This window comes from Catharus ustulatus, chromosome 1 (assembly GCF_009819885.2).
Source record: "Catharus ustulatus isolate bCatUst1 chromosome 1, bCatUst1.pri.v2, whole genome shotgun sequence".
NCBI classification, from domain to species: domain Eukaryota; kingdom Metazoa; phylum Chordata; class Aves; order Passeriformes; family Turdidae; genus Catharus; species Catharus ustulatus.
In genome coordinates this window covers 45,313,160-45,341,069 of record NC_046221.1, presented here as the reverse complement: position 1 = coordinate 45,341,069, position 27,910 = coordinate 45,313,160, and the positions used below count along the sequence as shown (strand labels likewise).

Genomic DNA, 27,910 nt, shown 5'->3' with positions numbered 1-27,910 from the left:
GGTCCCGCCAGGGGCACCGGGCCCTGCGCTCGGGGTTAGAGTCTCGCCCGGGGCGGGCGCGGGGCCATGGGCACGGCGTCGTCGCTGGTGAGCCCGGCGGGCGCGGTCGGGGAGGTGATCGAGGACACGTACGGCGGCGGAGGCGGCGAGGCCTGCGAGATCCCGGTGGAGGTGAAGCCCAAGGCGCGGCTGCTGCGCGGGTCCCTGCGGCGCGTCGGCGGCTCCCGGCCCGGCGGCCTCATCGGGGCCAGCTTCAAGTCCACGGCCTCGGTGCAGGAGCTGGAGTGCGTAGCCGAGTACGAGCGCCTGAGGAAGGAGTACGAGATCTTCCGCGTCAGCAAGAACAACGAGGTGGCCTCCATGGTGAAGAAGGAGGCTAAGCTGGATAGGGAGAACAAGCGGCTGCGCGCCGAGCTGCAGGTAGCGCCGCTGCCCCGCGGCACGGAGTGAGGGCACTGGGCAGCGCAGCTGAGGCTGCCAAGGACTCGTCCCGCTTCCTGGGAAAGCTGTGGCAGGAAGGGGACGGGTGCGAGGGAAGGCAAGGTGCTGGGGAAATGGTGCCCCGGTGCTGTCCTGCTGAAGCCATCGGGATGCCGTCAAAGGGCGTGTCTGGGGATGGGGATCGCGCCCTGCGCGGCTGTGGCGACCAGTGACAGGGAATGGCCTGAAGTTGTGCCAGGGGATGCTTAGACAGGGTATTAGGAAAAGGTTCCTCAACCAGAGGGTCTTGAGCACTGGAACAGCTCCCCAGGGAAGTGGTCGCAGCACCAAACCTGACAGAGTTCAAGAAGTGTTTCGACAATGCTGTCGGGCACATGGTGTGACTCTTGGAGTGTCCTCTGCAGGACCAGGAGTTGGTCCTTGTGGTTCCCTTCCAACTCAGAACATTCTCTTATTCTGCCTGCCCTACAGTAAGGAGGGATGTAGGGTGCTGAAATAATACTATGGTCAAACCTGGAAAGTAATCTAAAACCTCTTATCAGCAATTAAACTCTGAAAAAAATTAAATGTTTTCAGGCACTTCAGAAAACATACCAGAAAATACTTAGAGAGAAAGAAAGTGCATTGGAAGCTAAATACCAAGCCATGGAGAGAGCTGCTACTTTTGAACATGATCGAGACAAGGTCAAAAGGCAATTCAAGGTATGATTTGACTTTTCTGTTCCTGGGAAAATGACCAAAAAAGATGGATGCCACACATTTCCCAAATGAACCCTTCTCCAATAGCTTTCACGAGAGCTTCTCCTTCTTAAAGAAATCTTAAGAGTGTCATAGCTGTAGCTGCCTATTTACATTAAAATAATCTACCAGAACTTCTCTATTAGACTAAAAGGAAAAATATCTGAAATAACTTTAGAAATGTTAAAAGGAGAATATGAAGTGTAGCATCATAAACTAAATTCCTGCCTTGAATTTAAACACCGGAGGATATTCATATTTCAGAGTGACAAGAAAACATGAGCTGCAAATTGACACATGCTGAAGGAATGTATAAACACAGAGTTCCATTACTTCTGAATAAATTTTATATATTGCATTGTAAGGTGCAACACCTCTAGCTCACATATTTTTATTAAAGTGTGTATTGGTGCACCTCTTTTGACTGCAAAAAATATGATAGTCAGTTAGAGACAGTTTGCACTCTCTGGAGGGACGACTTGAAAGACCAGGAAGATGTTTCTGCTTTTCCTTTGCTGCAGATGATTACTTTTTTCCACCCAAAACAGGGTAGTAGGTCCTAGTTTTTCACTATTTTGAAGATTCTTCATGTCCTTAATTTTAGTTGTCTGTAGCTATATGTAGTTCATGTTTGGCAGATACTTGAAAAGAGGATTGGTTCTGACCTTATTTAATAAAATGACACTTGAAAATGACTTCCTTTCTTTGAATTTAAAACTAGATTTATGTTTTCTTTCCCACGTGATTGTAATAAGTTACAAAGAGGACAGCTGGAGATGCTTGATCAATTTCTGTCATAGGAAAGTTAAATTTCTGCAACAATAAAACGTAAATAGAAGATTATATTTAATTGTAAATAAATACATGGAAGAATAAAAGGGAACCTTTGAAAAATTTTATACATAGTGATTTTAGATGACAATAAAGTTTAAAAATAGAAAGAGTTGTTTTAATTTTTAATGAACATACCAATACAGGCTTCTTTCAGAATGGTATGCTAAGGTTTATAATGATAAAATTTTAAAAATAGATCATTTTAAACTATGGTTTCCTCCTCATTTCTGATTCATGATGGCTTTGGGTTCACATTTTCATGCCCTAGTCTGCTAAATGAATGCTGGAAACTTCATTAATTCATTTCATTTTCCAATTGAAAGTAGATCACAGGATCTGAGGAACAGATACTGAATTTTAAAGTATTTTCTTTTCCCTTCCTGCTGATAGATTTTTAGAGAAACTAAAGAAAATGAGATTCAGGATTTACTGAGGGCCAAACGAGAGCTAGAAGCAAAACTCCAGAGACTGCAGGCACAGGGAATCCAAGTGTTTGATCCTGAAGAGTCCGATTCTGATGATAATTGTACAGATGTTACAGGTGAGAATTTTATCCCCAACACTTTATGTTGGAACATGACTGAAGTCTCCAAATAGTAAAGCAGAAGACAGATATTTATGTTGTTTTGAAAAAAAAGTTTTATTTTTCTAGATGAAAAGTAACTCAAAGTAGTTTAAAGGGAAAAAGCAACAAACCTTGCAAACTTGGTTTAGATTGTGGGAACCTCACATTTCTGGTGTTACAGATGAATAAATGGAGACAGAGTACTGTCTAGATGCAGTTACTTGAACACTTTTAAAAACTTGTTCTGTTAATTTTCTAGACTTCTCTGAGTTTTTTTATTCTAAATCTGAGAGACGATGCTCCAGTGTATGCAAAAATCACACCTGAAACTAGAAGGAGTGTTAGACAGACACTTTGGGTGATGGCATTTGCCAGTGTCAGCTGCTGTGTGTTCCAGAACAGCAGAGTTAGATCTTCAACAAGGAAGAAGTAGGTATAAAACCTTGTATATGTTGTCTGAGGAATTTAATAACATGGAAAGGGTTCAGATGAGTGGGTGAGCAATCTATGTAGTAGCAAATATTAGGAAATACCCTCAGCCTTTGGTGTTGTGGATTCTCATTAACTTTGGACAAGCAACCATTTAGAACAACAAAGGCATGAGGAAATCTGCTGAAGGAGAAAAGATTGTGGTCAGTGGCATGTGGCTGTAAGAGCTGGAGTATTTAGGACGGATAATTTACCTTGTATGGTGACAATGAAGAGGAGTTTTTTTGGTTTGTTTTACCTAATTCTTAGCTGCTGGGGCACAGTCTGAATACTGGAATGGAGGAGTGCTGGGAAGTGAGCCATCCATGGGTAGTATGATGCAACTTCAGCAGTCTTTCAGAGGGCCTGAATTTGCTCATAGCTCCATAGATGTTGAGGGACCATTTGCAAATATAAACAGAGGTAAGTAATGTAGTTCATTTTGCTGGTATTGTAGGTGTCTATGGAATTTTTCCAACTGTGCTTAAGTAACTCTATTCCTTCCTAGATCCTCTTCTGTCCACTCTTGGGTAATTTAACTAAAGGATTATTTGGAATTCTTTGTGAAAATAAAAGGAAATGTAGCAAGTTGTGTGTAATATATGTGATGACTATGGTATGGGCAGCAGTGGTTTTAGCAAGCAGCAGTTACCAGTGCTTTGTTGTGAGTATTTTCCTCATGTTGACAATGGAAGATAGTGGCTCCTTCTTTCAATATCTTCTGGTGTTCTTTTTTTTCCATTTATATTCAGATTTTCTACTTCCCTGAGTATAACATAACATTTGTATTTGAACAAATTATACCCCTGTTTTATTAGTTGATTTTGCATGGGTTTTGACTCTGCCTAGGGAGTCACTTACGGGAATCTGATTGCAGGACCAGGATGTACTTGTCATTATGTAAATCAGGGCTTCATTTTTTTCTTGTCAATAATTACTGCTTTTGAACTTTGTTTCCCAAGTGACCTCTTATAAATTGGCTTCTGAAATTCTGGTTTCCTTCACTGGCTCTGGTTATCCTGGCTCTGAAATCTCTCCTACATATAGTTGACTTTGCTGGCAGTTTTGCCCTTTTTAGTTCAATCCTTCAGGCTCTGTCTGATTCAGAAGTCTTGCCTGCGAAGTGGGAGGGGTGGGTCTTCTCTGTCATGGCTCCAGCTTCATACACTTAAGCCTTCCATCAGTCTGGTGGTCCTGAGAAGAGAACCTGTTCCTATCTTGGAAGAATGACCAGCCACAAACTGAAGAGTCTAAGAAAGTTTTAAAACTCATTGCTTCTGTAGGGAGTAAACATACAATACTACAGAAAGCAATGGATTTTTTCTTCAGAAGAGGAAGTTCCCATAGTGCTTTGCTGTCATTTATTCATATCGTCTAGTTGAAATACATGTAGATCTCAAGGAAAAAAAAGTCTTTAGTTATACATGAATTTATTACTCCTGAATATTGTTACTTATTTTACAACTATCACCTTGATTTCATGGAAATATTTCGTCAATCCTTTTTGAAGGAAGTATCATTATGATGATAATATAAATATATTAAACACTTTTATTTTGCCACATCATCCAATAGTATGACATTATCAAATGGTATGTGTTCTCAAAATTTGTAAAATTTTAATAAGTAAGAAACACTACTACTATTTTAAATAAAGTGTAGTATTCAAGATGTTAAGAGTTGATGACTTATCTGTTATGCTGTGTATTGATATGTGAAGATCTCTAAGATTTCATTTTGGAGTTTTTTTCCATTGGCAGATGACTGGGATGCTGCTGTTGCCAGTTTATTGCAGGTTACTCCTCTGTTTTCCCACTCTCTGTGGAGTAACACAGTAAGATGTTATATTATCAGTACTGATGAGACTCAGCCAGACGTAACCACCTTCATTAGAGTGAGTACCTCTCAAACCTGTGCTCACTTATATGCTGTCTTGTTTCCAATGGGATGCTGGTTCAGAAATTTGTTTAATACTTCTTGAAAACTTTAGTCAGTGTAATCTGATTTCAGTGAAATCAGTGAAAGAATTGTCAAGGTCTTCAGGGGAACAAACTGCTTAGAGAAAAGAAACTGAGATTTGTTTAGTAGATTCTTAGTACTATGCATGTTTAATAATAAAGCACTGTTGCTCACATTTGCTTTCAGAACTACTCTCCAAAACTTCAGAGAGTCTGTGAAACAATGGGGTACTTCTTTCAAGTTGTTAATTTTTCAACACAGAATGAAAGGCCTCTTCAGGATGTAAGAAAATGGGAAATTGAAAAAAGTTCATTAGTCATTTTGCTCCTGCATTTAACTTTGCCAAGGTGAGTATTTTCTAGGCTGGTGAAACAAATGCCAACTGGTAATTTCTGCAGAGTGGATAGCTTATTAAAATGTGTGGGATGTTTTGCTCAGTATGTTTCCTGACTTGGGAACTTCAAAGTGATACTCCTTCAAACTTTAGGTTTGCTAGTGCAGACACTTAAAAGAATGTATCAGCTTTGTACCATTTTCTTTTTTTGTAGCTACAAATTCTCTTAAGATACAGCTTCGGTGATGTCTTAATAACATACAGAAATGTTTTGCTTTCCAAGAGCAGCTCTGTTTTGTGCATGTGGCTGCCTTAGGAATTCAAGATGGCTGATGTGAATGCCCTCGGTGTTTTTCATTTGCTTATCTAGCCTTACACCTGTCCATAGTATTTAGGGTTTATTCTATCACATATTAGTTCCTGGTTTTGGCTGTCTTTCAGACTAATTTCGTGGCTCTCTTGTGTCTTACCTTATGCTAGCTTTTGACAGCTTTGATTTACTGAAGTCATGATGTTTCATGACAAATAGTGATGGAATGTGGTCTGTTTGTTCAGTGAGTAATTTCATAACCTTCTAGAAGAAGAAGCATGATTCACTAAGGAAAACACAGTAAAGGAGGGATACTTTTTGAATTGCACTAAGAATGTTACAGTTATACATTATATGCTGTTGCTAAATAACCCAGTTTTATGTATGTGGAGCACAAATGTGTAAGAACAAAATATGCACAGAAAAGAAACACCAAAAGTATTAATTTAGAGAATTTCTCTTAGAAAAACGCTGATGAAAATTGTAGTGCTTGTGTAAAGATGGTAATATTTGAACAATCCTCTCTGCTATTATCAGCATCCCCAAGTAGTATAGTTCCTTTTGCGAGATGACAATAGATACCATGGATATCATTCACATATATAAATGCAAAGTGATTTTGAATTTAGAGGTGTCACATTCTCCTTTTAAAATGCTATAAATTGAAAGGCTGTCCCCCAAGAAGTCTGACAAATACTAAACAACTCTTCCTAAAAAGGTCAGAGTTAGAACAGAATCTTCAGATAACTGACAGCAAAGCATATATATGATGCTTATTAATTGTTTCTGAAACCATGTTCTTTCCATGCAAGGCAACTACCTTTCACTCTGCATATTGGTGTCATGGGAAAAATAGCTTTAAATTTGCAAATCAATAATAATAAAAATTAAAAAATGGGTTTACTGGTTTTGGTACAAGTAGCATAAATCTCTCTTAGCTTTTTCTTGCTTCAGAATTTTTCTCAAATTATCTGTTGAAGTATTTGATTAATTTTTGCTATAAATAGATACGACTTTTGAATTAGATTTGCAGTGAAACCCATCTTCGGAGCTTTTGTTGATTGAACTGTTTACTACAGCAGTGTAATATAGCACAAGAATGCTGATTTCCAATCTAGTTGTTTGTTGGAGGACTGTGAAGAAGCCTTCTTGAGAAATCCAGAAGAAAAGCCCCGGTTAATTTACCACAGAAGGGAGGATGGCAGAGTCAGTTCAGTCGCAGTGCAACAGTTAATTGAGCAAATTTCTTGCATGAACAAAGCAAAGGTACGGCATTTAAAAATTGCTATAAGCAGCACTGCATGCTAATAGTCCCAGATTTTAGAAAAAATGCATTGTACTCTTTGCTCTGGCTGCTCATTCTGTGAGCAGATTGATGAAGCTGAAATGTGTGAATGTTACGAAATTTTCATTAGCAGGGGAGAAAAAAATCCACTGCATCTTCACTGAAAAATAAAAAAGGCTATGCTATACGGTTAGAATTAGCTGTGTTTAGGCATTTAAATGGCAATATTGTTTATCTGAGGTCCCTCTGCAGCCACTGAAGGGAATGAAATGTACCTCTAGAGAGATTCCTGCTGCCTAAAAATCAATCAGTTATGATTTATTTTCCTCTACAGACACAACGGGTGAGAACAGCTGGAAATAGATGCCCAACTTTCAAAGTTCTTAGGCAAAGTCAATCTTACCTGAGGAAGGCAACAGAATGCAATTTAAATGTGTTCCAGAATGTTTTTGCTGGAAGTCTTAAATACTGTTCTCAGTTGGATTCAGAGTTGTGTCATGCTTTGCCGTTTACTTTTTCAGATGATTGACCATGTTGGAGGTGTGGAGGAAGGAGCATATGAAATCTATAGTTATGTGGAAAAAATAATTAAACAGGTAAAGTATGTGATGCATTTTAGCTTTTTATGTCTACACTGATTTATGATCTTAAATTATGTCAGCGTGATTACTATGTGGTACTTCATTTTATCATTAATATCTGGCAAGCAAGGAAATGTGCAAGTGGGAAATAAAACGCCAAACTGAGCAGCACTTTTATGTACAGAAGCACAGGTCCATAGAAGAGGGTTCTATTTGTGGGCCTAAATTAGCTTTTAATTTCTGTTTGTCCATATCATAGATATGTCCTCTCCTTAATCTTGTGGTGAGTTGTTTCCACGATGAGATACTTAAAATCAATGTCTTGAGACCTGTGCATTCAGACTTAACTTAGTTTCATTTAATTGCTTATTTATTTATGTTCTCTGCTACCTTACAAAGAAATTAGCATATTGGTGTTAGTAGAGCCACACTCATATTGAGACTAACCACAAGTGTGCTTGCACTATAGTTGCAGTTTTCTCCATGTAGTTTCTTTTGACTTAGGATATATTGGGGTGTGAAATGACAGATTTAGAAGGCAAGGATTTGGGTAGTAAAGAAGACTCCACTGCTCCTGAAGAAGAAGTTTTTGGTGATGTATTGTGGGATGTACACGATGAGCAAGAACAGATGGAAGCTTTTCAGCATGCCTCTAATTCAACATGTGAGCTGGGATTTGAGAAAGTGAGTACATTATAAAAGGTATATAGATGAAGAGAAAGTCATCACTCACTTCTGTCCCTTGTTGGGCAAGATGCACTTCTACAGAAGAAGCTGTGTCTGACAGCATCCTTTAGGCTATCACTCCTTACACTGGAAGAAGCCATATATCTGATAGAGATGGCATATTTCTTTTCTGGGAGAGATGCCAGTTGGTGTGTTGTTGAATGACATTGATGAAGAAGTAGTTGTTCCTGCACTGGAGAAATGCACTATAACAGTGTACCAGAAGCAGAGCATCCTCTTGGAGGTTGGTCATCAATAGAAAACACTCTTGAGTATCTTTTCTTCTTCTATTTTTTATTTCTCTTTTGTTTTTCCTCAAGGAAATCCAATCTCTTTCTTGATACCTGGAGTTAGGTCTTAAGGAGATGGATAATGAAAAGTTTCATCTCATCATGCAGCTGTAAAAGATGAACAAAGGAAACTTTATAGTGGAAAGCTGCTGAATAGCTCAGTACTTACTCGTTACTGGAAATAATTTTTTAAAAACACTTCAGGTTGTGAGTATCAGGAACAGTTATATGGTGGGAAGATATCATCACTGTCAGAAGATAAACATTAAAGTCATCACAGAATGTGGTGCAGTACTTCATTTGGGCAATATAACATAAACATGCAGTTTCTGTTACTGCATTTAAATTCTTAGTACCCCTATTTTACTAGCACAATATATTCTTTTACTCCACCACTCCTATATTGGTAATGGTTTGGAGGATTGTACCATCTCTACTACATTATAGAAAAATAGAATAATAGAACATTAAAGAAAAAATACCAATGTGTATCTAAATGCACCTCTTATTTTGAAGACAAAATATTTCTCCCAAGCAGGTGAAGAGCATTTTGCTTTGGTTTATTTTGTCATCTGCTGCAACATTTTTGGACATTCATATGCTGAAAGAAAGCCTTCTTTTGTATGCTTTTGTATGCTCAAAATTGTAATTCATGGCAGATGCCAACCTTTCCTGACAACCTTATCCAGTGCAGTGGAGTAGTTTGGGGAAAGAAGGGGCAAGGAAGCTTGAACAAACACTTAATGCTTTACTGTGATAATGCTCATTTGCTCATTCTGTTTATTAGCTCTGAAGATTCCATTCTAAATAGAGTTTTGAAGAAAGTGTTAATTAATTTTACACTTTCTAAGAAAGAGATAATAAATTCTGTGATTTAAGTGTTTCCTTGCAACATCTATTTACACTTGTATTGTTTTGCATTTCAGTAGTTACTCCTTTACCGTAATAAAATGGTACATGCATTTTGAATCTAAATGATTTACAATACCAGGCACTATATTTCTTCCTTAAAATGGAATATTTATGATTGCTTCTTTTTTATAGTATTTTGAACGTCTGAATGACCTAGTAGCAGCACCAGCACCAATTCCACCATTGCTTGTATCAGGAGGACCAGGCTCTGGGAAATCTCTCCTTCTGTCAAAATGGTAGTTTACTTTTTTTTTTCCCTAATATATATGAATCAAATTTAAAAAAACCAGTTTCCATTGCATTTCAAGTGTTGTGTCAGTAATAAGAGATAAAATGGATGCGTTTACAAAGCACTGAAGTTATTGAACCATCCTGGAAAGATCTGTGATATTTGAGTAGCTGATTTTATCTGCCTTTAACAGTTCCTGACTCCAGCTGCAACACCTTACGATAAGGCATCACTTACATATCTGTCTTTTCACAGCATTACAATGTGGCTTTGATAGTTCAAGAGTGTTGCCCTTCTCTGATACACAAGAAGGGTGTGAAATGAAGAAAGAGTCCTCATAATTTATCATTAATTTTATGGTCACTTGCTATGACAAAATTTGCTGTCATAAAAATAAATTGATGGTGTCATTGCTTCTTACAAGCTTAGTGGCACATGACTATTCAGTGCCAGGAAGAGTACTTACTAATTGTTATCAGAAATGGTGAGAACACAAATGGAATCTGACATTAAAAGTTCAGTTATAGCTCAGGAAATGTCTATCCTGTTTTGTAAAATAAACATGGAACACATCTAGCTAAGATACCCTATCTCCTTTGGTAAAACTGACGCTTTTTGCTTGAGATCTATTTGCAAAATTACAGTCTGTTGAGTCTTTGTTTTCCTTCTTTTCATTCATTAGGATTCAATTACAGCAGAAGCATTCACCAAACACTCTAATTCTTTATCACTTTGTTGGGAGGCCCATGTCTACTAGTTCAGAATCTGCATTGATAATTAAGCGCCTTACTCTAAAGGTAAGGCTGTAGATGCTGTACATACCCTGCATTGCATCTTTCTTTGTGTGTTTGTGTGTGTGTGTGCATGTGCAAAGATAACATTTTCTGTAATTTTTTTAGCATCAGTGAAAAGTAATACAAGTATAGTAGAAAAATATTCAGGTTCATATTGGTCAGGGCTCTGGGCAACCTGGTCTGGTTGAAGATGTCCCATCTCATTGCAGGGAGTTTGACAAGGTGGCCTTTAAAGCTCCTTCCAGTCCAAACTTCTGTGACTTTATGAAATGTAAGTCACTATAGAATGAGGGGAATCTGATCCTATACACTTAATGTAGCTCAATTAAATAGTATCTCTGGGATGTTTGTAATAGATCAGCATTAGCAGTTATGTTTCCAGTGACCTATATGACGACTTATAAAACCATATAAACTCCTTCCAAAATTTCCTGCCATCTGGCCAATGAAAGAGGCAGGTGGTACCTCTTGTGTCTATGTGCTTAGAAACCTGAGGCTGCATTGGCCACTTGGCACCATCTCATTCCTAGACTATATAATTTATTTTTAATTGGGCACTAAATATGTGGGGAATAAGAAGGATCATTTTTCTGCCAGGGCCTGAACTTGCTTTTTCCATCACAGAGTGGCGCTAAGGGCCTTACAGTATTAAAACCTGTAGAAAAATGCATTCAGTTGTGCTTACAATTTCCTCATCTATCTTAGGTGTTTAATCTGTGAAACTTCAAGTCCTTTAAGTCTCCACATTTCTTGTCTGTTGTGTAAAGGTTATCTCTCTAGAATTTACATGGTGACTTCAAGAAATATTCTTTGTTCTGCATATTTCAACTTTCTGCATATACTAGAAGGAAAGAACTCTGTGTGAAATTGACTAGAAAAATTGCCCCCCAAACACATGGAGGTTTTTTTGGGGGGAGGGTGAGGTAGCAGGGGAAGGAGTGGATTTTTTTTCCGTTTTGTGTTTATAGGACTTCTTTCAACTATTCTAGCTGATTTTTAAGATAGAATTTCTTGTACATGTTTATTATTCTGCAGCTTATGCAACACTCTTGGTTAGTATCACCTCTGACTTTCGATCCAGCAAAACTTTTGGAAGAGTTTCCCCGCTGGTTGGAAAAACTTTCTGCACGCCATCAAGGCAGCATTATTATAATTATTGACTCTATTGACCAAATACAGGTATGTTTTCAAAATCTTTGCCATTTGTCAGTCTAAGAAGAATCTTGACTATTGTAATAGGTTCAGCCATAGCTATATAATATTAGTGTTTGCTTTGCTCTGAAGAGAACATGTAGATTATAATTTTTAAAAAGTGCAGTTGAGTTATTTTTGTAGATAAATTTTTTGTGGGTTTCAGTTTTTTGCCTGCTTAATTTTATCTTTACACCTTAATTTTTGAGCAGTCTGGTTACATTACTTGTCCAAAGATTCAAGGCTGTGAGCTGACTTATTGGGCATGTAAATAGGATGGTTTTTATGAGGTGAACATTTCAACAATAGTATTCTATCTGCTTCATTTAATGTACAGTTGTGCTGATACATATAAATGGGTCATTTAGTACTGTCTAGAGGACCAGATCATGAAAGATTTTAAAGGACACTAGAGAATTTAAGACTCCTTTCATTGGGTTGCACAGCTAATGAAACACAGCAATTTCTGGCATTGTTTTGAACAACCTCTCTGTTAAGAAATTGAAATTTGTCTTTAAGCAAGCTGAGAAGCATATGAAGTGGTTGATAGATCCACTGCCAGTGAACGTGAGAGTGATTGTATCGGTGAATGTAGAAACGTGTCCACAGGCGTGGAGGTATGTTATATTTCTGTGATGTGTCAAAGTATCCTGGCTTAGAATTACTATTTTAAATTGAGTTACAGTAATTTCATGACTATAAGGCGCACCCTTTTGACTAAAATTTTCCCCGGAACCCAGAAGTGCACCTTATAGTCCGGTGCGCCTTATCTGATCTACAAAGTTGCAAATTTTACCGACTCCTGGTGGGTGCGCCTTATAGTCCAGTGTGCCTTATGTTTGTGAAATTACTGTATTCACTGAAGAGCAGACAGATTTGTCAAGACGTGGAGATTGAATAGAGTAAGATTTTGCAACCTATGAGGAAAATAAAAGCTTCTCTGTTGTAGCTGCAATGACAGATTTTAGCTGTTGGAAAACCAGATTCTTGTTTTACTGTGATGGATCTATCCACATGACTGTATGAAAGATGATATTAAATGCAGTCAGATGCACATCAAGAAATGCAGTACCATGATATAGATTCAGGATAAGGCTAAAAGTGGAAATTTTACTTCAGATGACTAGAATTTCATAGTAGCAGGGAACAGCTTCTATTACTGCTTTGATAGAAATCTTGAAAAAGCCCTGGAACTCTGATGGGGTTTTTTTCCCTTCTGTGTGCTATTTAATAAGGTTCAAATATGACTTTGTTCTCTCTTACCAAAGGTTGTGGCCCACTCTTCATCTTGATCCACTGAATTCCAAAGATGTTAAATCTCTCATTAGTGCAGAATGTAACTCTGCAAATGTTAAATTGACTAAAGAGCAGGTATGTCTGTTGCAGTTTTTCTAAAATATTTTACTCTAGTATAACTTTTAATGAAAACATGGAAAGATGAAATAAGCCCAGCTACCAAAATAAAGAATTATATTTAGCTAACTAAATACAGTTGCTGAAGATAGCATGAAGTTTGAGTATTTTTACCCCAGTCTCATAGCACTGAAACACAGATGTAACAACATAAATTTTTAGAAAGAAAAACTGTGCAGTTGCACATACTGCTGTAAATGTGTTATTCTATTTTAGAATACCAGAAGGCTTAATTATGTTTTAATTAATTATTGTTGCGTAATACTGTAACAAGATTGACAGAGTGGGAAAACCAGTATTTTACCTTTTCCCTTGAGACTGATTATGTTAGATAACCTTCATGATTATGTAGATAATGTTCGTATATCATGAGATAAAATGTTAGATCCTAACTCTTCATCTTAAATTCAAATGGGAATTTTCATTCATATGCTCCTATAGCTGGAAATGTGTGCAGTATTTTGTGCACTACTTACCACGTTACAGTCTTCAGATGCTACAGATAGAATATCTAGAACTTCTGTTTTCTTATCAAACAGTGAACATTTTATTTGTATGGTTAATTTCATCTCAGTTCACAGATTTTATTTAAAATGTTGTAGGAGAAGAAGCTTGAGAGACATTGTCGTTCTGCTACAACTTGCAATGCTTTGTATGTCACTCTCTTGGGCAAAACCATTACTTGGTAAGTTGAGGTGTTTTGGAAATTACTATGGTCATCACTAGATTAGAAAACTTCAAGTAGGTTAGCCTTTTGAAATACGTTCATTTAACACAGAATGAATCTTGTTAAGAAAACATGATGAAGAAGTTTAACCGTTCATTGACTGAATGCAATAGGAACAGAAATCAGAGATTGTACAGTCACCAGTTAGATACCGAGTGAATCCAAATAGTTGTATCTATTTGTTTTAAGATGTTCTATTTGTATTTTATTTTAATTTGTTCCTTCTTTTTGGGTGTATCAGCTGCTTCAGTGGTTTTTAAAGGTATTTGGAGAATGTTGGTATTGTGTTGTTAAACAGTTAAATTCAGGTGTGTTGTATTTACTGATGTACCAGAGAGTTTGCCCCATAGATTTTTAAGGCTAGATGGAAGTTCAGCAAGTGTATAGTTTAACATCCTGCATATGGTCCTTAGCCTTGTAATTCCTGCTGTGGAGAAAATTCATCTTCCCTGTAGTGCAAGAAAATACCTAATAAGTGCGTTGGTTTCCTATTAACCTAGACTTCATCTTGTTGAGAAAGATGCATTTTTAGTTAAGAGACTCCCAGAAGATGATATGCTAATTGGTAATTTACTCTGGGTGACTGATTTCATTACTTTTGTTCACGTTTTATGTTCTAGAAGACTTAATTGTTCCTGAAAACATGCTTTGAAAGTTCATTAAATGAAATAGCAGCATGTGGTATTATCTTTCTCCATCCTGATGTTCTTATTTTTAATCCTACTGGAGAAAAAAACACTGCAGCATAGGGTTTTTAATAAAACTGTTGAAGCTAGTTAGAAAAATCAGACAATATTTCAGAAATTGGCTTGGAAGAACTCACCTCTTCTTTGTTTAAATCTCACCAGATGCTGTGTACCTTTTGAACACAGTAAGAATTGAGAGAATATTTGAGATAGAACTCTTCTGTAGTTTCAAATCAATCTTACTCAGCCAGATTTAATATGCTAAATCTTACCGTTTTTGTCCCTCTGCTCAGTGTTGGAAGTACAGGAAATATTGATGAAATTCTTCAGCAGTGTTGCCAGTGTCAAGACACAGTGTCACTGTACAGGCTTGTTTTGAAATCAATTCAGGAATCATTACAGAGTGATAAAGAGAGAGGTCTTTTGAGAGAGGTAAGAGATTGCATCACTGTTTCTACAGGTAATGAATACTCTTCCCTGTAAAGAGTTTTCCTTAACTTAAAAGTAAATACAAATTTATATTAGTTAATATGTATGATTCAGATATTATTGTGTATTATTAGTATAGAAGAGACAACTTAATTTATGTAATTACATTTGTTGCATAACTATAGAATATATGACTGCTTTGTGTTAAGTATCAACTGAACTGTTGTCTCACAGAATAAAGCAGGGCTTTTACACTATGATGTGATACAGAATTAGCACTTCCTTGCTGATCACTATCATGATCTTGTTATTAACTACATTGAGTGTAGTAAATGCAATCAAAACATGGTGTCTTGTAAAAACAGGCATTGCTTGTTAGATTTCTGAATCCTCTTCCTACCTTTTGCAGAATTTTCCTCTTGTGCAAAACATTTTTTAATCAGGACACAATACTTCTACTTGCTGCTTCTTTGGTTCTGGGAGCATAAAGACCCTCAGCATATTTTACTTAGATGAAAGTTCCTCATGATGATGGAGTTACTCTCTCCCAGTGTTTTAGAGAAAAGTCTGAGGAACCATGTTTGTCTCAGAGTGTCCCATTTGGTGCTTTATCTATTAGAATATTAAGCCATTAACACTGAGGGCTCTTTGAGATGAGGGAAAGGGCTATATAGGCAGGGTGCATTACTTTGGCTATAAAGTTGTCACAGTGATAAACAGTATTTTTCTTGAGATTTCAGTGTAACTAAGCTCTCCAGGAAATACTGCTTACTGTCAAATCTTGTTTTTTGCTTCATGCAGATACTGTGTGTCATTGGTGTCAGCCACAATGGGGTGAGTGAGTCAGAGTTGATGGAGCTTTTTCCTGAGCTAACTTCTGCAGTGCTGGCCTCACTCCTTCACAGCCTGCACAAAATGTGTCTGCTGACATATGGCTGTGGTTTGCTGAAGTTCCAGCACCTCCAGGTAAAGTTTGTAATTCTAAACATGTGCAAGTGAAACTCCAACTCCTAACTCCGACCCTGCTTTTCAGTTAAGTTCTGTTGCTAGCTAGGTAGGCCTTGAAATGTTTGCTCATCCATTCTTCTTAACATCTGGTCTATTTAGAAACACCTTGAAATCTACGAGAGCTGGGATAAACCAGTATTGCTGAAAAATCTGACCTTTCAAACCTTCATAAATCTCTAATCTATTAATTGTTAATTCCATATATCCTAGAAAACATTGGCTTCCCAAAAAAACCAAGAAGAATGGAAAGAGAAAGGAATATTGCCTGAATAACCAGAGCTGTGGTCTAATGTAAGACTGTTCGTAGTGCATTTGTCAGTGTAAGATTTTCAGTTCTACAATGTGAGATGTGTTTCATCCCCCTGTGTATCATCAGCACTTAAAAAAATTAAATGCATTCTGGTTTTTTTAATTATATTCTCTTTCAGGCTTGGGAGATGGTAAAACTAGAGTATATGGAAGCAGGTGAAAATGTTATTTCTGCCTATAGACAAAAACTAGTGGAATATTTCACCATGCAATTAAGGTAGGTCAAGAAGTGCTAAATTGCAGATTTCATGCCTCATAGATATTTTTGTTTTCTTCATATACCTTCTTTGAGTTTAGTAAATTATTATGGCAAAATAACTATGCAAAATTGTCAGTTTATTGATAGGTTGGTTTTTAATCTTGGAAAAGAATGAGATCTGTGGAGGGGAATGGGGATATGATAAAGTGGTTGTGGGGAGAAATGTAGGGCATGAATTTATACCATTTCAGTTATTTTTTGGTCTCCAAACCCCATGGAATTTTAACTCCAGTAAATGCTAGGAAATTTGAGTTTGCTTGGGACTTGAAGCAGAAAACCACTTGTGTACAGCAAGCAATTAGCACATAGATAAGAGGAGGTCCAGTAGGACAGCTGAACATCTGCAGGTTCATATCCAGCTTGAAAACTGATTCATATTTACATCCTGAGTTAGTGTCCCAGCTGTGGGCTGCTGTTTATTGGTCCTCCAAGCATCCACTGTTGGGTAACAGGAAGCCAAGAGGGCCACAGTGTGCCAGACAAAGGAGGCACAAAGGGACGGTGGGCTGCTGCAGGGCTGCAGTCCTTCTGGCAGGCACAGATTAGCCCATATGGGATGGAGAAGCAGCTTCCTGTGGAGTGCCTGGGGGGTCCAGTGCCTTCTGAGCTGAAATTAAAATAAACATATATGAAAATGGAGTACAATAGGTCTTACAGTCATCTCTCTGTTCAGACATTCAGGTATGGAAATTGCATGCTTGCCTGGTTTTCATATCAAATTGACAAGATGTTAGGCCTGTCAGAGTTTTAATTTTGATTTTTTTTTGTTTCAATAGTCGTGATCGAGTGACTTGGAGAAGTGCAGATGAACTTCCCTGGCTCTTCCAACAGCAGGGTGATAAGCAAAAGCTACACAAGTGTCTTTTGAATCTCTTTGTGTCCCAAAACCTTTACAAAAGGTACAAAGGTAGCAACTGCTTTGGCTGTTATAAATATTTCATAGTAATTTTTTGTCAATATAAATTTAAAAAAATGACAGATTCAAATACTTATATAGTAGAGGCTGAAGTGCTAAATGCTGTTTCCATATAAATAATGTATTTTTTCTATTCTTACAGCCTGGGAGGTGGTAAAGGAATAAATATTGCTGTTGAATTGCGTTAGTCTCCATGGATTGTCTCTGTAGATGCTGTAGCATAACAACAACATTTGTGCATGTAGGCCTTTTTTCCTAAGCTAGCATCAGTCTGAATAGAGGGGTATCAAGAGATAAGATTCTTTTCCTTGTTAAAACAGGGGACATTTTGCAGAATTGCTGAGTTACTGGCAGCTGGTTGGGAAAGATAAGAGCTCTATGGCAGCTGAGTATTTTGACTCTCTGAAAGAATATGAAAAAAGCAGTGAGGGAGAGGAAAGTATGATCTGCCTGGCTGATCTTTATGAGACCCTGGGACGGTTTCTTAAGGACCTAGGTCTTCTCAGTCAGGTAAGTACATTTAGAGACTGTTGCAACAGCAAAGAGGCAAAGGAAGCAGAGCTCAGTGTGTGCTTTCTACGGCAGTAGTTAAATTACTGCAGCATAGAGGATGCTGCCTGCTGCCCTCATGCTCTGGACTTGGCTGTTACAGGCTGTAGCTCCTCTGCAGCGCTCTCTGGAGATTCGAGAGACTGCACTGGATCCAGACCACCCGAGGGTGGCACAGTCACTCCACCAGCTGGCAGGAGTGTATGTTCAGTGGAAGAAGTTTGGGAATGCTGAACAACTGTATAAACAGGCACTGGAAATCTCAGAAAATGCCTATGGAGCTGAACACCCTCGAGTGGCCCGTGAACTTGACGCACTTGCAACCTTGTACCAAAAGCAGAACAAGTAAGCTGAATTATGCTTCTGGTTTTGTTTTGTGTGGAGGTAGTACAAAAAAAAAAAACCAGTAGCAAAATTTTATTCCTGAAGCCAGAAATTTTCTTTGGTTCTTTTTTTTTGAGTTTCATATCTTCAAATGCAACCATGAACATCCCCTCTCTATTCTTGTAGCAGGTCATGTAGGAGGGGTCAACTTTTTTGCTTAGTTTAATAAAAGACTTGTAGAGATAGTGGAGAAACATTGTCCCTAATAATTCTGTAAATTTTATATTTGAAAAAAGTGGGATTATTCTCAAGAATCCTAAATTTTCAAATCTGTACACTTAAGTAACTTAGAATCTTTCCAGCATACTTACTGATGCTACATTTGACATTCTTCTCACACTACAAATAACTACTTTCAGATATGAACAAGCTGAGCAACTGAGGAAAAAGTCTTTCAAAATTCGCCAAAAAGCAGCAAGGCAGAAAGGCAGTCTGGTAAGAAAGTGCTTGATATTTAAAAAAAGGTGCAGGGCATTTTGCAGCTGTGCTAAACAGATAATAAATTGTGTCTGCAGAGCTGACAGTGCTCCAGGGCTTTTGATAATTGTGGGCATAGCCAGTCAGGTACCTTAGCAGCAGCTTTGGTAACTGCCCTTTCAACTCTGCTGGAAGTGGAGATGTATCAGTACAATTGGAATGGAGTTGAGAGAAGTGGAAAAGAAGGAAATGGATATATATGTTTCAGAGGTGTGGAATTACAGCTGATACAACTGTGTGTCAAAGTGGCAATGAAAAAAGGTGTTCTCCAGAATAGCTGAGGCATTTATCCTACTAGTTAATACAGTGCATATTGCAGTGGAAAATCCCAGGTGACATACAGAGTTTTTTCCCCTGTTTTCTTCTTCTGTGTTGTTTTTCATCTGCAGGGTTTCCCTTGTCATTTTTGAGCTAAGGGTTTATCATTTAATGCCTGTACTGTAAGAGTCCAGCTAATAACTCCAGAGCTCAAGTTGTAGCTCTAATGAAAGTAGTAAAAACCAATAAACATGTTGTTATTTCCACAGTGATTAAATAAGAATTAATTTGGTTCATGAAGATTTGGTCTATTTCTGTAATGAGTTCTGCAAAAATATTTTTATCAATACTGCAAAGATCAAAATAGGCAGAGTGTGTAAAAACAGCTGCACTTTTTACTATGTGTGTAAGCATTAACTTCTCTGCCCATTTTAAAAAAGATTAATGTGAAGCCTTGAGTAATATTTTATATGCATTTGTATGTGGTGTTTGGGATTGGAGATTATATTGATTTTAGGTTTTGAGCTTATAAACCTAAGAATTTGATCTGAACTGGTTATCTGAACTGTGAAGTTTAAGCAAATTAGCATGTCTGATACAGGGAGAGTGGTGTGACAGCACAGTAACTTGTATGGCCTGGAAGTTTTCACCAAAATTTCACTTTTTTTGTGCAATTTGCTGATACATTGTAAGTAAGCGCTTGCCATGTAGCCCAAAAATGGAACTTCAGGAGGATTATTGTGCTACTTTGGCACCAAACTAAGTCTTGGTTTTTCTGTCCTTAATACTAAACTTTAAAAGTACTGGTGACTGGCTTACATTTCCTTCTCTTTGCTGTAGCATGGCTTTGCTCTCCTGCGTCAAAGAGCCCTGCAACTGGAAGAGCTCACGTTAAGCAAGGATACACCAGATAATGCTCGAACCCTCAATGAGCTTGGAGTCCTCTACTACCTGCAGAATAATCTTGAGTGAGTTGTACTGTTCATCACACATCCACTGAGTGTTCTCAGATGTCTGAATGGAGGCGGAGCATGGAAATCTAGCACTTAATGCGACACATGATCAAGTACTTGTTGGAGTCCTTTATTCATTTTACTGGGTTTTGTTCACTGTGAAATTCACTTTTGTTTGGTGCTGTTGATATGTGGCTATTTACCAAGTCAGTGCACTTCCTGCATTCAGAGTTGATGTTCCACCATTAGCTTTTGTTGCAAATACCAGTTCTCTCTCTACTCAGCTTCACTATTTTGTCACTGTCTCCTTTGCAGTGCTCATCTTTGAACAGCAGGATTATTGTTTTTCTATGACAGTATTACAAGAAGTCATGACCTAAATATTCATTATGCTTGTAATCCTTCAGGAATTACCCTGATGTCCTGTTTAAAGCCAAAAAGGGCTAGAACAGCCCAAAGGTGTTCTAAAAGCAGACAGAGATAAGCAGGGGTGTTGAAGGAGGGGAATAAAAGGTGCAAGATAGTTCTGATTGTGTGTTTAGTCACTGTTCACATCAACTTCTTTAGCTGACAGGAATCTAAACTGTGTGTTTTGAGGGAATTGTAAGGTCACCTAAATCCCACTCTACTGAACTGAATATTTTCAAAGAACAAAAGTGCCTAGCAAAAAAAGCAGAGAGTGAGTTCTGGAGTATTTTTACTTCCAGTTCTTCCTGTACCTGATGTTTAAGGTACCTGTAGCTTTTGGATAATTGCAGAAGTATATAATTATTTAGGATCTGCGTAGAGAATCACGATCTCTGCAGTGAAGGAATTGATTTTTAACAGTTGTTGGACATGTGGGGTTTTCATCAGTTTACCCTCGTAAAGTGACTGATGATAGAGGAACAATATTTTACCTAATCTCATATAAGATTGTTTAATATTCATATGTAGTTGCTGTTAAACACAACCTACTTCAAGAGTAGCTGCATCTCCATTATTTCACAGGTTAGAAAAGCTAAGTAAATTTGGTTCTAATGAAGGTTTAAGGAACATTTAAAAATGGATATCCCTGCTCTGAACCAACAAGTCAAGACTTCATGTACAGTAATTTCGCGAATACAAGCCGCACGGACTATAAGCCGCATCTCTGGGTGTTGGCAAACATTTCGTTTTTTGTCCATAAATAAGCCGCACCTGAGTATAAGCCGCTCTGTTGTTCGCAGCGAGGACCCGCGTGCAACAAAGTTGCCAAATAGTAACAGAACGGCGGCATGGCGGGGTTTATTGGCTCGGCTCGGGCTGTGCAGGCTCGGCCCGCTCGGGGCTGCCGACGGGGCCAGGTGGCCCAGCCTGGCGCTGCCGCTCGGCGGGGCTGCTCGAGACCGACCGCCGCCTCTGGGCTCGCTCGCCCTGGCCTGGCGCTGCCCCGTGGTGGCAGGCAGGGACGGAGCCCCCCCAGCTCCCGTGGCGGTGGGCAGGGACGGAGCCCTCCGCCTTCCCCTGGGCTGCAGCCATGGCGGCACGGGGTCCCCCCGTCTCTCCCCAAGGCTGCGGCAGAGGAGGGAAGGAGAGAGCTCTCCCGCCTCTCTACCCGCCCCCCGTGCTGCCTGCAGGGAGCCAGGCTCCACCCGCAGCGCAACAGAGTAACAATTTGTAACAATCGCGAAATGCCGGCTTTTACTGGCAGGTGCTCGGCTCGGCACCCTGGCTGGCACTTCTGAGGTTGTAAATGTCAGAAAATTATTCACATATTAGCCACTCCTGAGTATAAGCTGCATTTCCAGTGTGGGAGCAAAATTTTAGTCAAAATGGTGCAGCTTGTATTCGTGAAATTACTGTAGTTAAAATGAAATCATTGGCAGAAGGGTGTGTCACTTAATGAATAGTTATTTATCACATCATCCTCCAGCCCTTGCTTAGAGTGAACATCTTTTGGCACTTGTCTAAGAGCTCCAGAATTGAATCTACAGTTCTGTGGATAAATGGCCTTTGTTTTCTCTAATGTTTTTTTCCTAAAAATGGATTTTTCCAATTTACAAAACTGACCTCTTGAGAAAAGCATCACAGAGTTTGTGTGGATGTCAGAATGAGGAGCTGCCTAGTAATAATGGATGCTATCAATCAGTCCTATGGAGGGATCACCTGTAGTTTTGTTAGAGGAGGTGCTGTAAGGCTGTAATGGAATAGTAGCACCTTACTGCAGTGGGATAAAATGTGTCCTTTGCTTCAGTGGTGCATTACAGAGTCCACAGTTTCCACTTTGTCAGTTCCCAACAGATTCTACATGAGTTTCGAAGGCTGAGTTTGTTGTTTCCAACTGTTCCATCTATTTCCAGCTGATGTTACCAGTTTTAAAATACTGATGAGCAAATATGTTTTGTAGGACAGCAGAGCTTTTCCTGAAGCGCTCCTTGGAAATGCGGGAGCGAGTCCTGGGATCTGTACACCCAGACTGTGCGCAGTCTCTGAACAACCTGGCAGCTCTGTACAATGAGAAGAAGCACTATGACAAGGCTGAGGAGCTGTATGAGAAAGCTTTGGACATCAGGAGGAGAGCCTTGGCTCCAGATCATCCCTCTTTGGCTTACACTGTGAAACACCTGGCAGTGCTGTACAAAAAGATGGTGAGCACACATCTGTTACCTCTTCTGATCACCTAAATTACAGTAATTTCACGACCATAAGGCGCACCGGACTATAAGGCGCACCTCCAGGAGTTGGCAAATTTCACAAATTCGTACATTATATAAGGCGTGCCGGACTATAAGGCGCCCTTTTTTTTTTGCAGAGAGGATCTGCCCTCAGCTGCCCCTGCGCGGTTGCTGGCCAAGGCCCCACCTCAACCAGCAGCCATGGGCCCCCGGGGCCGCCTGTACCCGGCGGGGTCGGGGCATGCCCGCCACCGCTCGGTGCCGCCTCCCCAGGGCCAGGGCATGCCCCCTGCGGCTCTGTGCTGCCTCCCCGAGGCCGGGCTATGCCCACCGCCACTCCGTGCCGCCTCCACGGGGCCGGGGCATGCCCACCACCGCCCCGTGCCGCCTCCCCGGGGCCAGGCAATGCCTGCCACCACTCGGCCCTACCTCCCCGGGGCCGGGCTATGCCCGCCACCGCTCTGTGCCACCTCCCCGGGGCCGGACTATGCCTGCTGCCATTTGGCGCCGCCTCCACAGGGCTGGGGCATGCCTGCTGGGGCGCCACGGGCCCCCGGGCCCCCCTGCATCTGGCAGCCGCAGCCCCACGGCCCCGCCTCCACCTGGCAGCCGTGGCCCTGCCGGCTCCCCCTGCGGCTTGCGGCTCACACTTCTGGGTTGGCAAATTTCCAAACTTTTGCCCATATATAAGGCGCACCGGACTATAAGGCGCATTTCTGGCTTCAGGCCAAAATTTTAGTCGAAAGGGTGCGCCTTATAGTCGTGAAATTGTGCGGCTTATATATGGACAAAGAACAAAAAGTTGCTGTTTTAGTTTGGAGGAAAAGTGTATGCTGACAAAGGCAGAAGCTTCTCTTTGAAATGGAGAATGTAAACCCCCTCCCTCCAAATTATTATAATTTTGAAATCAAGGGGCTTTCAGGCAAAGATATGGGAATTAGGAATAACAGTTCTTTTCTAGGGAAATTAAAATAGAAATACAGTACTACAAAGAAACAAATTCCAAACCCTGACAAAGTCAGAGTACAACCTGACACCCTGTCAGGCACGGTGTTGCTAGCAGTTCGATTAAATGGTGGCTGCAGTCCTCTTGCAGTGACAGATGTGATTCAGTTGAAGCAGTGCTCCTGTAGAAGGTGCAGTTTCCCTCTGGAGGTCCAGTGGTGATGCAGAGAAATCCAGTTTTCCTCTGGAGTCCAGTGGAGAAAGGGGCTACCTTAGTGTCCCAAAATCTCTGGTTTTATCTTGGTAAGAAATGTTGGGCTCTTTCCCCTGGCTGGAGCAACTTCCAATGGGATGAAGTAATTTTCTCAGTCACACAGTGGGACTCAATGGGCCATTAGCAGAAAATGACTCGCTGGAGGAAGGATGGGTTGTGAAAAGATAAAGATCAATTCCCTGCCCGGTTTCATTGGATGGCCCATTAGCAGAATATCTCCCACGGAAATAAGGATCACTGCCCCAACCCTCAACAGATGGTGATAGAATAGATACCTTTTATCACATTCTGTATTGTAACCCAAGACAGTTGCAGACACCCGGACATGCGGCTTATAATCAGGTGCAGCTCGTAATCGTGAAATTACTGTAACTGTAATGTCTTTGTCTTAATGGAAAAAATAATGTTTTAGGGGGTAGGAATAGCTCTGTTTACACAATGACCTTGAACTTTACAGTCAATTTAAAGGCAACTTTTAAAATTATGAGAGAGATAGCAGTTCACAAACTATCTCGTTGAGCCACCTTCAGCTTGTGTTGACTCAGTGAAAGATGAGCATTATTCCTGTGCAAAATGCACTATGAGGAGCAAAGTTAGCTTCTCCAGCCATTCATACTGAAGAAGTATGAGTGAAACTTCTCCATTTCATAATCTCAAAATTAATTGTGAATATATTTTACTTTGTAGATGTTCTAACCATTTGCTATTATTAGTGTAACAATGATATACTTTCTCCAGCTGTTGAACCGAAGTCAAGTTCAGTGGATTAGCAGACTTTAATCTATTTTATATTTTCACATTTTACTGTTCTTCAAAGAGAAAAAAAGAGCTTGAAAATAATCTCATGGATCAAATTTACTCATGTTTTTTGCTAAATAATTGTTTCCTGCTATTGTGTGCATTAAATGGTTTTGGGTCACGATATTTTCTGCTCATTCTAGCTTCCAATTTTCATGTTGCTGGAAGCTGCAAAACCACTCAATATTTGCATCAAAAACCTCTTTGCTAGTTTGAAGGAGCGCAAATTAAAAGTTACCAGAGAAAACTATTTCAGTAAAAGTACACCTGAAAAATCTTTTTACATCCTTCTCAATGAGACACTTGTGGGTAAAAAATAAATAAAGAAAAGTAGAAATAGACCTAGCTGAGAAACACATTAGCTGGGAGTTGAATATGCCCAGTATTTTGGAAAATTAGGTTCTAATAAATATTCGATATAAACAATCCCTGCAGAAAATACCTCTTAATTAACCAAAGTTAACCATTTATTCTAGAAACAGTCAGATTTTTTCTAAGGCTTTTGTTTAAAATACCTTTTACTGTTATCATCTTGATACAAGAGAACCAAATAATATTTTTCCCTGTTATTTCTAGGGAAAGCTTGACAAGGCTGTTCCTCTGTATGAGCTAGCAGTTGAAATTCGACAGAAGTCATTTGGCCCAAAACACCCAAGTGTAGCAACTGCTCTGGTAAACCTGGCTGTCCTTTACTGTCAGATGGTAAGTTTGTTATGCCTAATGTTTATTTTTCTTCTCTTAGGCTTTTTTGTGATTTTTATCTAAATTAAATGAACGAAATTTGACCATATTTAAAAAGGAAATTCCTTCTAGTACTTGCAAATTCTTGGGTTTGATTTTAAATGTTGAAAGCATATTTGGCAAGGAAAATGTATGCAGGGAAAAAGATAATTGGTGTGACTGGTAGGCACCACATTGCATCTAGGATGCATTGATACTATATTGGCAAAAAAAAAAGGCAAGGTAATACACATTTGTATCAAAGAAATACACATCTGTAACAAACTTTCTGCTACCCAAAGAAAAAGCAGATTGAAGCTTTGCCTCTCTATGAACGCGCACTGAAGATTTATGAAGACAGTTTTGGCCACATGCATCCTCGCGTGGGGGAAACACTGAAAAACTTGGCTGTGCTAAGGTAAGATTATATGCTTCAACCCTATAAATGCAAATTACTGCATGAAACAAAACATCTGGGCTTGTGTACTCTCTAGGAAAGTTTTAAGTAGGCTAAGTAAGTTGATAGTACAGTATATATTTCAATTTAAAGTTCACTAATTTCATGATTACAAGCCGCACCTGACTATATGTCGCACTGTTGTTTGCAGCGAGGACCTGCATGCAACAAAGTTGCCAATTAGTAACAGAATTGCGGGATCGCGGGGTTTACTGGCTCAGCTTGGGGCCGGGCGGGTTTGGGCCACTTGAGGCTGCCGACGGGGCCAGGTGGCCCAGCTCGGTGCTGCCGCTCAGCGGGGCCGCTTGGGGCTAGCCGCTGCTGCCCCGCGGTGGCAGGCGGGAACAGAGCCCCCCCGCCCGCTCCCGTGGTGGGAGGTGGGCACGGAGCCCGCCTGCTCCCGTGGCAGTGGCGGCAGGCGGGGATGGAGCCCCCCCACTCCCGTGGCAGCGGCAGCAGGGGGGGATGGAGCCCACCCGCTCCCAAGGCAGCAGCGGCAGGCAGGGACAGAGCCCCCCCGCTCTTGCAGTGGCAGGCAGGGAAGGAGCCCCCCCCGACTCCTGCAGCAGCGGGCGGGGATGGAGCCTGCCTGCTCCCGCGATGCTGGTGGGAGGCGGGCACGGAGCCCCCCGTTTCGCCCCCGGGCCGTGGGGCCGGCAGGAGGGAGCCCCCTGCCTCCCCCCCGGCACTGGCAGCACAGAGCCCACCTCCACCCACCATGCAACAGAGTAACCAATTTGTAACTATCGTGCAATCCCAGGTTTTACTGGCAGGTGCTTGGCTTGGCACCCTGGCTGGCACTTCCAGGGTTGGAAATTTCCAAACTTTTTTCATATATTAGCCACTCCTGAGTGTAAGCCGCATTTCCAGAGTGGGAGCAAAATTTTAGTCAAAATGGTGCAGCTTATAATCATGAAATTACTGTAATTGAGAGACATGTTTTATTTTCTTGTTTCAATTTTGTTTTTATTCTTTTCCAAAGCTATGAAAAGGGAGACTTTGAGAAGGCAGCTGAACTTTACAAGAGAGCTATGGAAATAAAAGAAGCAGAGACTCTGTTGATAGGTGGAAAAGCAACTTCTCGACACTCATCAAGTGGAGACACATTCAGCTTAAAAAGTGCATTATCACCAAATACTTTGCTGGAACATGGACAAAGGTGATGCAAACCTGCTCCAAGGAAAGAAAGTCTCCATTGATATTTTCAAATAGACAGAAAATTACTAAGACAAATCCTTTTTTCCAAGGATTATGTACTGTTTTCAGACTGACATGTCTTCATGAATTCTGCCTTAACTTTGCAGACTCTATGGTACAAAGTGAGCTTTTTTCATTGTATATGGGTACCACATTAGTCACTAGCTCTAGTTGTAGCTAATGCCAAAAATATGGACTTGATGCCTCTCAGCCTAAGTGCCAGGATTATAACAAATTAAGCTGAACTACTTGTATAAACTCCAAGGGGCAGTTCTTATTTCTGAGTTGTAATAGCAGGGCTTAGAGGATTTGTGTATTTTTGTATCATCAATCCTTCCTGCCTTTTTATAAGCCTTTAAAGTTGTTTCTGAAGAAATGCTTAAAAAAAAAAAATTTGAAATATCTTTGAAAATACTATTTAACCTGAAGTTTTACCTGCAGGATTACTTCAGCCTTAGGCAAAATTTCATTCAAGGGACTTGTGCAAAATTAATAGGTTTCCTTGGGAAGCTAGGGTATCTAAATATATCATCATCTACAGTTAAAGCTGCTGTCAGGTTCCACTCTGTTTAATAAAAATACTTCCAGTGGGCAATCAGAATGAAGATGATTATGGCCAGATTTCCTGTTCTTAAACCTTTAGCAATACTTTCACTGTTTAATCTTATTGAATGCCTCAAAATACAAGAATGTTTGTATTAGCTGGGAAAACCTAGCGATGCCAAATAGTTTGCCGTCAGATAAAGAAATTTTAATCAAATCTACCTGCCTGTTGTATTCCTTAATACCTGAGTCATTCAAAGAATCAGTCTGAGTTCTGTTCTCACTCAGTCCATAAATGCATGCATCAATTTAAAT

At 39.9% G+C, this 27,910-nt stretch overlaps 1 protein-coding gene across 1 annotated transcript; it reads left to right on the top strand.

The window, feature by feature from the left end:
* NPHP3 (nephrocystin 3) lies at positions 1-27,812 on the top strand. Its single transcript, XM_033063585.2, has 27 exons — positions 1-420; positions 1,018-1,143; positions 2,404-2,554; positions 3,317-3,469; positions 4,807-4,940; positions 5,192-5,352; positions 6,768-6,915; positions 7,456-7,530; positions 8,020-8,199; positions 9,576-9,679; positions 10,355-10,469; positions 11,502-11,645; positions 12,177-12,274; positions 12,926-13,028; positions 13,673-13,755; positions 14,777-14,915; positions 15,714-15,878; positions 16,349-16,446; positions 17,265-17,387; positions 17,725-17,914; positions 18,057-18,298; positions 18,697-18,772; positions 19,913-20,040; positions 22,394-22,634; positions 25,255-25,380; positions 25,701-25,816; positions 26,838-27,812. The coding sequence occupies exons 1-27, from the start codon at positions 67-69 to the stop codon at positions 27,016-27,018; spliced, it is 3,954 nt and encodes a 1,317-aa protein (XP_032919476.1). The 5' UTR covers positions 1-66; the 3' UTR covers positions 27,019-27,812.
* The last annotated feature ends 98 nt before the right edge of the window (positions 27,813-27,910 follow it).